General features: G+C 36.7%; 1 protein-coding gene across 4 annotated transcripts in view; it reads left to right on the forward strand.

Moving 5' to 3' along the window:
- The window catches only part of fhod1 (formin homology 2 domain containing 1), a 300,189-nt gene that overhangs the window by 20,540 nt on the left and 265,898 nt on the right, over positions 1–13,751 (forward strand). For all 4 annotated transcript variants that reach the window (XM_059992695.1, XM_059992692.1, XM_059992693.1 and 1 more), the window contains exon 2: positions 11,711–11,817. In XM_059992695.1, coding sequence (XP_059848678.1) covers positions 11,711–11,817 — 107 coding nt within the window. The remainder of the gene's footprint in view (positions 1–11,710; positions 11,818–13,751) is intronic.

A 13,751-nucleotide genomic window follows, 5' to 3' on the forward strand; every position in this document is an offset into this window, starting at 1 on the left:
GTTTGTGCCACTCTCAACAGGCACCTTGGTACACGAGAGAGATACCACCAACGCTGTCTCTGCAAAAGTCTCTAAATATGCTGGAAAGTTAAGTGAACCAAATTCAGCATCCTTGGCCCTCGACCAATCAAAGTCTAGAAGGAACATTTGGACATTATTAAGAACCTTGAGTTCATACATTGGGAGGACAGTGAAGCCTAACGCAAATGTGGGAATGAGCAGTGCATCTGTGCATCAATGCATCAGTGCATCATGAACAACACACTTTCCCACCCCAGTTGTAATATCTGTAGAATCAAGAGATAAAACTTTTCATGGAAGGTACTTTTGGATTATGCCCTTCTCCCCTTTCCCCATGTGTCAAAATTCTCTCTACTTCAGCTTGTCTTCAGATTTGAGTTTTGGAGTCACATGGCACTTCATTTTATGAAGTCCTCTGGCACTTCATTTTATTTGTTGTGTTTTAGTATTATTTATTGCTGTCGATGAGAGCTTAGCATTTTAAAGAAACTTAAATGGCTGACAATTCCTTGCAATAATGTTTCTTGCAGTCCTGAAGTTCTTTTAATTATGGGCTTTTACATTTGGTCAGAACTGTGGTTGAATGAACTGTTGATGCATTTTACCTTGCCTTAAGACAAGGGGAAAGATCAGTGTAATTCACTTCAGTTGTGGCTGCACTTAACTAGCTCCATGTTAGCATCATTTTTCATAAACAGGATCTGAGGCAGAGTATTGTGCACCAGCATCACGTACCTTTTGTGCTGACTAAACCATACAGGAAGTGAAAGTTCAGAAGGGAAATTTTGCAGAGCAGTATTTTTAAAAATTGAGCAGCTACTTATGCAGCAGTTTGCCACATAATAATATGAAGTTGCATTACTTTGTTAAATTTTGAGTTTAAGATCTGTAAATTATCTCTCCATCATACTTGGGTATGTCAGTGTCTTGCCTTACCGGTTTTTGTTCTGCAGTTGCTGAAATTCCAACATAGAAGTCCAGTGCCTTGTGTAGCCTCAGCATTACATCCTTGCTTTATATCCTAGTCCTCTAGATATGAATGCTAACATTTTTGTATTTGGCTTCCTTACTACCAACTCAACTTGTAAGTTAACCTTTAGGGAATCCTACATGAGGTCTCCCAAGTCCATCTTTGCCTATGATTTCTGAATTCAGAAGAGTCTTTCTTTTCTTTTTCAATCTTTTTATTGAGTTTCATATAAATATAAAAAAACATAACATAATAATGAATAGGTTATGAATACAATAGACTTGAGATTACATTGATAATAGGATAATAATATCCTATTAAACATCAACAAAAAAAGTACATTAATCAATCGAGTCTATATAATTATATATGAAAAAAACAAAAATAATCATCAAAAGAAAAAGAAAAAAAATTAAAAATGTGTGAAAGAAAATATATATATGAAACAAACACTAAACTAAAACTAACATGGGCAATAATAACAGTTTATAAGTATATGATAGTGTCAAAGAACTCCGGAACTCCATACCTGAACAAGAATAAACAGAGAGAAGGTCTGGGAAAGGCCAAATTAATTCATATGAAAATGTCGAATGAACGGTCCCCAAGTTTCTTCAAATTTAATTGACGAGTCAAAAATAGTGCTTCTAATTTTTTCCAAACTCAGATAAGAAATAGTTTGAAAAAGCCACTGAGATGTGGTAGGAGGATTTACTTCTTTCCAATTTTGTAATATAGACCTTCTGGCCATTAATGTTACAAAAGCAATCATTCGTCTGATTGAAGGAGAAAACTGATTACCATCCTCATTTGGTATACCAAAAATTGCAGTAATAAAGTTAGGTTGTAAATCGATGTTCCAAATTGAGGAAATGGTAACGAATATGTCCTTCCAATAGTTATGTAAAGTGGGACATGACCAAAACATGTGGGTCAGTGAAGCCACTTCTGAATGACATCTGTCACATTGAGGGTTAATATGAGAATAAAATCGAGCAAGTTTATCTTTAGACATATAAGCTCTATGTACAATTTTAAATTGTATTAAAGCATGTTTAGCACATTTAGAAGAAGAATTAACCATTTGTAAAATTTTTTCCCATTTATCTGTTGGTATATTGTATCGAAGTTCTTTTTCCCATTGTTGTTTAATTCTATCAGACATCTCTGGTTGTATCTTCATAATCATGTTGTAAATAAAAGCAACTAATCTCTTCTGACAAGGATTTAAGGTAAAAATCAAATCTGAGAAATCCGTTGAAGTTGAGTTGGGAAAAGGTGGTAAAACTTTATGTAAAAAATTTCTGATTTGTAAATATCTGAAGAAATTAGATTTAGGTAATTTAAATTTATTGGAAAGTTGGTCAAAAGACATCAAAGTACCTTCAAAAAAAAGGTCACGAAAACATTTTATACCTTTCCTTTTCCATATGCTAAAGGCTTGATCTGTCAAGGAAGGTTTAAAGAAAAAATTAAATAAAATAGGGCTATCAAGCACAAAGTTTTTCAGAGTAAAAAATTTCCGAAATTGAAACCAAATTCGTAATGTGTGTTTAATAACGGGATTAGATATCTGTTTATTGAATTTAACTAAATCAGCAGGAAGAGAAGAACCAAGAACAGAGAATAAAGAATATCCCTTTACCTCATTGCATTCCAAATTTACCCACTGCGGACACAATAATGAGTCCAAATCTAATTTCCAATACGTTAGGTTACGGATATTATTCGCCCAATAATAAAATCTAAAGTTAGGTAAAGCTAAACCACCATCTTTTTTAGATTTTTGTAATTGCCTTTTACTTAACCTGGGGTTTTTATTTTGCCACACAAATGAGGAAATTTTTGAATCAATGTTGTCAAAAAAGGAGTTAGGAAAAAAAATTGGTAAGGCTTGAAATAAATATAAAAATTTCGGTAAAATCATCATTTTAATAGCATTAATCCGACCAACTAATGATAGGAATAAGGGAGACCATCTTGTAGTAAGGTGTTGTATTTGAAGAAGTATAGGTAAAAAATTCAGTCTAAATAAATCTTTATATTTCTTGGTAATTTTTATACCTAAATAGATAAAATTATCAGTAACAACTTTAAATGGAATCCTGTCATTCAATAAAGTTTGCGCGTTTAAAGGGAATAATTCACTCTTATCTAAGTTTAATTTATAACCAGAAAAACTACCAAATTGAGCCAACAAGGATAAAATAGTGGGAATAGATCTATCAAGATCAGAAATATATAACAGCAAATCATCAGCATAAAGTGATAATTTATATGATTTCTCATTATGGGTAATACCAAAAATATTAGGAGATTCACGAATAGCAATGGCTAAAGGTTCTAATGCAATATTAAATAATAAAGGACTTAAAGGACAACCTTGTCTCGTACCACGAGATAATTGAAAAAAGGTGGATCTATAATTATTTGTAAGAACAGAAGCAACAGGTTTATAGTATATTAGTTTAATCCATGATATAAAATTAGGACTAAAATTAAAATTTCTCAATGCATTAAATAAATATGTCCATTCAACTCTATCAAAGGCTTTTTCAGCATCTAATGAGATAACACATTCTGGGACAGTGGGTGATGAAGTATGAATTATATTAATCAATTTTCTAACATTAAAAAAAGAATACCGATTCTTAATGAAACCAGTTTGATCTTCTGAAATAATCTGTGGTAGTACCTTTTCTAATCTAGTGGCTAAAATTTTTGTAAGAATCTTAGAATCTACATTTAATAATGATATAGGGCGATAAGATGTACATAAAGTAGGATCTTTATCTTTTTTAAGAATTAGAGAAATAGTAGCTTCATAAAAAGATTGAGGTAATCTCTTCTTAGCAAACGCATCGTTAAAGATTTCACATAACCAAGGGGAAAGCAAAGAAGAAAAAGTTTTGAAAAATTCTACAATATAACCATCAGGGCCAGGAGCTTTCCCTGAATTCATTGATGAGACAGCCTCACCTATTTCGGCCATAGAGATAGGAGCATCAAACAAGCTACGATCTTCACCAATCAGTTTAGGAATATTCAAATTGTTAAAAAAATTATCCATCATGGACAAGTCACCGTCAAATTCTGATTGATATAAAGATTTATAAAAATCTTGAAAAGTATTATTGATTTCTTTATGATCAGTAGTTAAATTACCGTCTTGTTTACGAATTTTAATAATTTGTCGCTTGGTCGAAATAGCTTTTAATTGATTAGCTAACAGTTTACCAGTTTGATCACTGTGAATATAGAATTGAGCCCTGGTCCTAATTAATTGATTTTCAATTGAAGAAGATAATAATAAGCTATGTTCCATTTGAAGCTCAACTCTCTTCTTATAAAGTTCTATGGTAGGAGTCACGGAATAAATCTTATCAATTTCCTTAATTTTATCCACTAATAAAGCAATATCTAAATATCTTTGTTTCCTTTTACCAGCGGAATACGAAATAATTTGTCCACGGATAAAAGCCTTGAAAGAGTCCCAAAGTATTCCTCTGTCAATCTCTTCAGTATAGTTTGTTGAGAAAAACAAATCAATTTGCTGTTTTATATAGGTGACAAATTCTGGGTCTTGAAGCAGAGTAGCATTAAGTCTCCAAGATCTAACATTATTGGAAAAGTCCGGAATCTTAATAAATAACTTCAAAGGTGCATGATCCGAAATAGTAATAGAATCATATTTACAATCAATAACATCCGTTAATAACCGATGATCAATAAGAAAGTAATCAATTCTAGAATAACTATGATATACATGTGAAAAAAAAGAAAATTCTTTATCTTTAGGGTTCAAAAACCGCCATATTTCTGTAATTCCCGAATCAACCATAAAAGAATTAATAAGTAAGGCTGATCTATTCGGAAGAGTTCGAATAGGTTTAGATCTATCCATCAAAGGATTCAAACAACAATTAAAATCTCCACCCATTATCAACATATATTCATTCAGATTAGGAAGGGAAGTAAATAAACGTTTAAAAAATTCAGGGCAGTCAAAATTTGGAGCATAAATATTAACTAGAACCACTTTCCGATTGAAAAGTGAACCAGTTATCAAGAAAAATCCGCCCTGTGGATCAGAAATAATTTCGTGATGTGTAAAAATTGAGGGGTCTATAAAAATAGACACACCCCTAATTTTAGCGGTACAATTCGAGTAAAATTGTTGACCCTTCCAGAACCTAAAAAAACGTTGATTATCCTCCCTCCTAATATGGGTCTCCTGTACAAAAATAATATTAGCGTTCAATCTATGGAATACCTTAAATTTTTTTTACGTTTAATCGGATGATTTAAACCATTAGTATTCCAAGAGATAAAATTAATAGATTTATCCATCATGCCAATATTAGTTGTGTATATCATAATAGGTTAAAAAGACACATAACCCATAATTCAGGAAAAAGGAAAATAGATTCAGGAGCAACCGGAGAACATGACACCTCAACAATATTAATAATTTAAAGTCGGCCCATAAACTAAAAGCAGAAAAAAACGCAAAAGCATGAAAAAAGATCCCCACCCCCACCCCCCACCCTTCGAAGAAAAGCCAAGCGGCAGGCGCATAATCTAACACTAGCCTTACCCCCATTTCAAGATGGCAGCTCCATAAAAAGATTTAAAAAAAAACTATGTAACACCCAGATTTAAATATAGGATTGCAAAAAGAAAATATATATCAATCAGAATGAAAAAACTAATATAATAAAACAAACAATCTTTAACAAAAAAGAATAAACATTAAAATTTAAGAGTGTAATATACCTTTAAAAAAATTTCATATATAAATGCAAGAAAGATGACGTTTCAAAAGCAAAGACTTATGGGAAGAAGAAACGACATTTTGAAAAAGCCATCTTACAAAATATAACTGTAAATTCAACAATCTATTAAAAAAGTTTAATAATAAAGAAAAAAATAAGATGGCACCCGCTCTCCGAGGAATCTTCAACATGACACATAGTTCAAGTTGCACTAGAAGATCTATATTCTTCAACAAATTTCTTCGCTTCTTCCGGGGTTTTGAAAAATTGCTGACTGTTGTCGTTCAACGTAATTCTGAGCTTCGCTGGATACATTAAAGCTTGTTTAAGTCCAATCGAGTGAATCTCTGCCATCACTGGTTTAAAAGCGATTCTTGATCTCATTACATCGTATGAATAATCTTCAACAATTCGAAATGAATTGGTGTTATAAGAAATCATACCTTTTTTACGAGCTAATCGAATTAAAAGCTCTTTCTCCCGAGGATAATGAAGGCGAACAATCACCGCTCGTGGTTTATCAGACAGAGCCGAAAATCTCGTAACTCTGTGAGCACGTTCGATAACAGGTTTAGATTGCAAACCTTCAGCACTGAAAGTTTCCCATAGTAATTTAGAGAGAAATTCAGTTAAATCACCGGACTCAACTTTTTCGGGAAACCCGATGATACGCAAATTCTGTCTGCGAGATCGATTTTCGAGATCAGTAATTTTAAACTTATACTGATCCATAGTTTTAGCATTCGACTCTACCTTCTTCTCCAGCGCTTCAATTGTACGTACTTTTTCACAAATGGATTTTTCAAGAGTCGCGATCTTATCTTCATGCCGCTGAATGTCTGATGCCTGCGATTGAAGTTTAATTTCAAGCGATCTATCAGCTTCTTCAAGTTCGGATATTTTCCTGGTAAGTTTATTTTCCAAACTTGTCAGTCTGCTTCCCAATCTACCATCCAATCTGCCTTCCAGACTCGAAAGTTTAATATCCAGTTTAGCGTCCAAAAGAGTAGAGATTGCGTCGATGGATACAGGTTCCTTAGACGATTTCTTGCTTGTAGCCATTTTAAGTTTGTCAAGATTAGATCAAATATTATTTTAGGAAGAAAAAGTTAATCAAAAGTATCAACCCATGTGATTAAATTCGAAAAGATTTAATTAAGGGGTGATTATAGTTGAAAAAATGAAGAGCGCCTAAAAGGCAGATGTTTACGTCGCCATCTTGAAACTCCACCCCCAATTCAGAAGAGTCTATACCTTATTTATTGTACCAGTTCATGACCATACACTTCCCTACTGTGTATTCTATCTACCACTTCTTTGCCCATTCTCCCAATCTAAGTTCTTCTGCAGACTTAACGTATCTTTTTGCCATCCAACTTGGCTGCAAAGCCATCAGTTTTATCATCTAGATCGTTAACATATAAGGTGAAAAATAGTGGACCCAATAGCAACTCATTGTGCAGAACACCAATAGTCGCTAGTCGCCAACCAGAAAAGTTCCCTTTATTCCCACTCTTTGCCTTCTGCCAGTCAGAGAATCTTCTGTCCTATTAGTATCTTTCCTATAATACTACAGGCTCTTATGTTGTTCAGCAATCTCAAGCTTGTCAAAGGCCTTCCAAAAATCCAAGTAATTAAGTGCTCTCCTTTGTATATCCTGCCTGTTATTTCCTCAAAGAATTCCAACAGTTTGGTCAGGCAAGATTTTCCCTTAAGGAACACATGCTGACTTCATTCTATTTTATCATGATTCTCCAAGTACCCTGAAACCTCATCCTTCATAATGGACTCTAACATCTTACCAACCACTGAAGTTAGGCTAAATGGCCAAAAATGTCCTCTTTTGCCTTCCTTGCTTCTTAAAAGAATGGAGTGACATTTGCAATTTTCTATTCCTCTGGATTCATTCCAGAATCTCAAGATTCTTGAAAGATCATACCCAAAGCCTCCCCAATCTCTTCAGCTATCTCTTTCGGAACTCTGGGGTGCAGTCCATCTGGTCCAGGTGACTTGTTCACCGTCAGACATTTCAGCTTCCCAAGTACCTTCTCCTTAGAAATAGTGACTACTCTCACTTCTGCTCCTTGACACTCTCAAATTTTTGGGACATCGCTGGTGTCTTCCACAGTGAAGACTGGCGCAGAATACTTATTCAGTTCATCCACCATTTCTGGCAGTCCAGTGCATACTCTTGTCTCTTTTACTCTTTATACAGCTGAAAAAAACCTTTGGTATCCCCTTTTATATTATTAGATAGCTTACCTTTCATGTTTTCTCTCCTTATTGATTTTTTTCGTTGCCTTCTGTTGGTTTTTAAAAGCTTCCCAGTCCTCAAGCTCCCCATGAATTTTTGTTGTTATGTTGCATGCACTCTCTTTTGCTTTTATGCTCTCTTTGACTTACCTTGTCAGAAACAGTTGTCTCATCCTCCCTTTAGAATGCTTCTTCTTTGGGATGAACCCATCTTGCATGTTCTGAATTACTCCTACAAACTCCAGCTAGCACTGCTCTAACAACATTCCCGCCTGTGTCCCTTTTCAATCAACTTTGGCCAGCTTCTTGCTCGTTCCTCTGTAGTTACTTTACTCATCTGTAATACCGATGCATCCAATTCAACATCTCTGACAATTCAACATTCCCTCAAATGCTGCAGAACAAATTTGACTTGACTTTCCAATCAAGTCTCTGGAATGGGACTTCAATCTACAACCAGCTGATTTATAATAATTCCATTGAGTTACAACTGATGCCCAAAAGACAAGTTAGAATAGAGAAATTGCTTTGATCTTAGTGGAAATGAAGGAGCAAGTTAAGGGAAACACATCCTTGCTATCTTTTTCAATCACTACAATGGCAATGATGAAAATTCCTAAATAACACACTGTGGCAATCATTTAAAAGTGTGTTATTGTGCACTTTCCACTTGACTGCCTTTCAAAGATAGAGCACAACAGGAGTCTGCAAACTAAGTTTCAAGGCAGGGCAGCACAGTAGTGTAGTGGTTAGCACAACGCTTTACAGTACAGGCAACCGGGCTTCAATTCCTGCCACTGCCTGTAAGGAGCTCTCCCCGTAATCAGGTGGGTTTTCTCTGTGGTTCTGGTTTCTTCCCACAGTCAAAAACATCCCAGGTGGTTGGTAAATCGGTCATTGTAAAATACCCCATGATTAGGCAAGGATTAGATTGTGGGTTTGCTGGGTGGCGCAGCATGAATAAATAAAACAAAAATAAATAAATAAACAGTGAAGGAAGCATGAAGGCTTGGATTATATAGGTATCCGTTAGTCTCGTGAGACCATGGATTTGTGCCTTGGAAGGTTTCCAGGGCGCAGGCCTGGGCAGGGTTGTATGAAAGACCAGCAGTTGCCCAAGCTGCAAGCCTTCCCCTCTCCACGCCACCAATGTTGTCCAAGGGAAGGGCATTAGGACTCAAGCAGCTTGGCACCAGTGTCGTCACAGAGCAATGTGTTGTTAAGCGCCTTGCTCAAGGACACAACACGCTGCCTCAGCTGAGGCTCGAACCAATGACCTTCAGATCACTAGACCGATGCCTTATCCACTAGGCCACGCGCCAACACCTTGGATTATACTGTGCAAACAATAAGCATTTGCATGCAAAATAAATAGATATTTTACTCTGGAAGGCTCAAGAATGATTCTCACGCAGACGAATGCTTTCAAAAAATGGTGTTAATGGGGTATTTAAATAATGTCACATTGAGTTCTTTGTCTATGACTATTTTTACACTGAAGTCTTGCAGTATTAACCTGAGTGGCCAATGATTTATTTACAGGACCATTTAAAATGAGTGATTGTCAGCAAGGTTTCGGGATCTTGCTCGAATCCTGCTCCTTCAGCTTCCTACAGTTTCTGTTATATTTTTCCTTGCAAAATAGAAGGAGTCTGTTCAGTCCATTCCTTCCACGTTGGTGCTTTGAGCAAACTCATACTCCCTCTAATTTTCTGTTACTATTTTCTACCCATATTTCCAACAATTCTCCCACTCATTTTGACGTTAGGCAGTTTTCAGCGAGTATTGGAATCAGGTTTATGATCACTGACGTTTGTCATTAAGTTCATTGTTTTACAGCAGCAGGGTAGCACAAGACATTAAAAAAATTACTATGTCACATTAAATAATGCAAAAGTGGAATAGCAAGGTAGTGTCCATGGACCGGTCAGAAATATGATGGCAGTGGGAAAGAAGCGGTCCCTAAAATGTTAAGTTTATATCCTCAGCCTCCTGTACCTCCATCCGCATAGTTGTGTGTGTCCCGAACAGTGGGGGCCCTTAATGATGCATGCCACCTTCTTGAGGCATTCTTTTTCAGTGATTTCCTCTGGTGGGGCTTGTGATAAACCCTCCTGTAGCCTCTTTTACTCCTGCACGTTGGAACCTGACAGAGTTGCAGATTCATAGTTGCCAGTGAATCTACAACCCGTACATCTTTGGGTAATGGAAGAGACCCACATGTCACACGGAGAATGTTTGGACTTCACAATTACAGTCAGGATTGAACCAAACTTGTCGGGACTGTGAGGCAGCAGCTTGTACCACCGACACATCGCACTCCTTACACCTGATTCTACCTTCTGGCCACCGTCCCATTGAACTAGACTGACAGTCATCTCCTCTCATTAGCTGGCATCAGTATTCTCATCCAACATCGTCCAAATTTGGATTGGCCAAAAAATGTCTTTGCTTCACCCTTGCATCTTCCTATGCTTTGTCATCAACAGTGTTTCTGCCTCCTCCCAGATGACCCTACTCGGAGGGTTTAATGGTGATGCAGAGGTCAAGTCCCTATACATTTCACCCATTGCAGGCAGCAGTACTGAATGTTTTGGAACAGCTGCAGTATTGCTGTGAGGCAGGGAGCAGGGCGGAGAGACATGACTGATTACCAACAGCTGATGTCGCAGTGGAAAGTGCTTCCCTGTTTTCAACCATTTCTCTTGCTACTGCTTTACAGTTGCCTCCATTTCTTTTCCACTCTAAGTGCTTTTCTGAAATGTTCTTGGTCATGCACTCACCTCAACTGTGCCTCATATTTACTCTCATAATACTGGGATCCAGCTGATGAGCTCACACTTGCTGAACGCCCAGGATGTCAGGTGATGGGATCCCTTGATTTATAGTTTCAAGACCCAAGCCCAGTTAATTGTTTTTACCTGCAGGGGTATTGAGAGGTTCGGACAAAATTCCATTCATAACTGTTCAGCTCCATTGCTGAAATTATTATGCCACCGTTTGTACTCGGACCTTGTCTCGTGTGTTCAGGCCTAGCTAATGTGCGCATTTTTTTGCAAAAGTGTGTTTCAGTGGAGAATAATTTAGAAAAAAAAGGAAGATGATCTTTAATGAACGAAACATCACTTAGAATATATTTATTTCTATTATTATAGTTTTCCAATTTCTGTTACGAATGCATTGCCTAATTTGCTTTCATTGAATCTTAACTTGAAGATGTCTTAACGTTTGTTAGAGTAAATGTAGAAATCGTTTAATTTCTTCATTATAAAGCTGTTCACTATGGTACTTTAATATCGAATTGCATCTTCCAACCTCTCTCCACATGCAGAGTCAGTTTATTAAAGAAACAGAGTCTATTCTTCTACGGTGAAAGCTAGTAACCAATTTTTTTACTCTGCAGGTGTTACAGAAAATTGGTTTGGAAAAATTTTGGGCAGTGAAATTTTTGATACTCTTACAATCTGGGACAATGCGTTTTTATAAGAAGTTTCAATCTGAGCAAATTGACAAGTGGACTGAATCTTGTGTGACCGGATTTAAATCATGATTGCATTTGTATTGCTGAAGATTTCACCTATCAATTTTTAAATACTTGTCTGCTCACCAAAACTCTAATTTGTCCATTTTATTTTTCATATTTTAACATTAGATTTTCTGACAACTAAAATAAAATTTTATTTCTGTCTAGTTGGAAGACTGTGCACTGCAGATAGGTCCAAATGGAAATTACTTGGATCTGGAATTGTCACTGGATGAACAGAGAGATGATCTTGAAGCATTTTTTGAAGAAGTTGGGTAAGATATCACTTCGTATCACACATTAAAGCAAATGGGTAGAGTAATGGATTCTGATATTTAATAAGGTTAACCACGATTTCCCAACCCCTAACCAAACTCAGTGACTCACTGGCTGATATTTGACATCCATTATTAATTGGTAGTAGATTTAAGCAAATATTTTTGTATCCTATGCTTATTAATTTTGCAATAAATTCACTTGTTGTATTAATAAGTCCATAAGACATAGGAGCAGAAATAGACCATTCAATCCATTGAGTCACTCCGCCATTGCATCAAAATTGTTACATTATCCCGCTCAACCCCATTTTCCTGCTGTCTCCCCAGTCTCCCCATAACCTTTGAAACTCTTATTAATCAGGAACCTATCAGCCTCTGCTTTAAATATACCCAATGACGACCTCCACAGCCATCTGTGGCAATAAATTCAACAGATTCATCACCCTCTGGCTAATGAAATTCATCCTTCTCTCTTTTCTGAAGGGACACCTTTCTATTCTGAGGCTGTGCCCTCTGGTCCTTGACTCTTCCATTGTTGGAAACATCCTCTCCAAATCCACTCTCTAGACCTTTAAGTATTCGATAGTTTTCAATGAGATTTCCCCCCCCCCCAAACTATTTTCTAAACTCCAGCAAATACAGGCCCAAAGCTATCAAATTCTCCTCGTACATTAACCCTTTCATTCCTGCAATCATTCTCGTGAACCTCCTCTGGACGCTCTCCAATGCCAATATCTCCTTTCTTTGATAAGGGGCTCAAATCTGCTCACTATTCTCCGTGTGTTCTGACCAGTGCCTTGTAAAATCTTAGCATTAACTCCTTGCTTTTATATTCTAATCTTCTCAAAATGAATGCTAACATTGTATTTGCCTTCCTTACCACTGATTCAACCTACAAATTAACATGCAGGGAAACCTGCACAATGACTCCCAAGTCCCTTTGCACCTCTGAATTGTGATTTTTTTTCCTCATTTAGAAAATAGTCTATATTTTCATTCCTGCTACCAATATGCATGATCATACACTTCCCCACTTGCCACTTCTTTGCCTGTTCTCCCAATCTGTCTAAGTCCTTCTGCAGACTTCCTACCTCCTGATTACTACCTGCCCTTCCAACTATCTTCATATTTTCTGCAAACTTGGCCAAAAAGCCATCACTTCCATCATCCAAATGATTGACATATAAGTTGAAAAGAAGTGCTCAAAACACTGCTTCCCTTGTGAGTGAGCACTGGTTGGGAAGGTGCTGTGAAGAGAAATATTAACCTTTGTTCTCTCTCCACAGAAACTCTGCTCTACTGAGCATTTTCACCAATTTCTATTTTACATTATAATTTAGCAATTTGCAGTGTTTTGCTCTTTAAGAGAATAATGGCCTTATTCGGCTCCATGACAACAAGGGTGTAAGTGAGATTTTTGAGAAGATCAGGAGCAATAGATTTTAAGAGGGTTAAAAAGGTCAGAAAGAAGATCCTTCCCAACATATGAATTCTGGATTTGTATACAGTACGTACGAATGTTTGGGAGGCAGGCTGAATAGGTTTACTGTTTGCCATAGGGCTGCAGTTATCTACTGTTGTGCAGAAATTTGGTTTATTGGCTGCTTTTCTGATCTGTGAACTGTCCGGGATGCAATTAGTTCTCAGGAACAGAGCCCTGCTGTAACCTGGAGTGAGATTTACAATTGTATTTGAATTCCCTGTAAAATTTTCCTGGGTGGGCGGGATGGTGGGGTGGGCGGTGTTGTTGTGTAGGTGCTGCTAGGCAGAGGAAGAATTGAGTGATCGGTCAGTGAACTCAGGGTGGTGACATAAGTAAAGTAGTGATCAGTGCTGACATAGCTTTAATAGTAAACTGTCCTGTTCAACATGAGAGTCAGCTGAGTAAAGCTGTGGTTTAAAGTCAGATTGCTGACATTTATAAAACTGCA

Source organism: Hypanus sabinus, chromosome 17 (genome assembly GCF_030144855.1).
Source record: "Hypanus sabinus isolate sHypSab1 chromosome 17, sHypSab1.hap1, whole genome shotgun sequence".
Taxonomy (NCBI): Eukaryota; Metazoa; Chordata; class Chondrichthyes; order Myliobatiformes; family Dasyatidae; genus Hypanus; species Hypanus sabinus.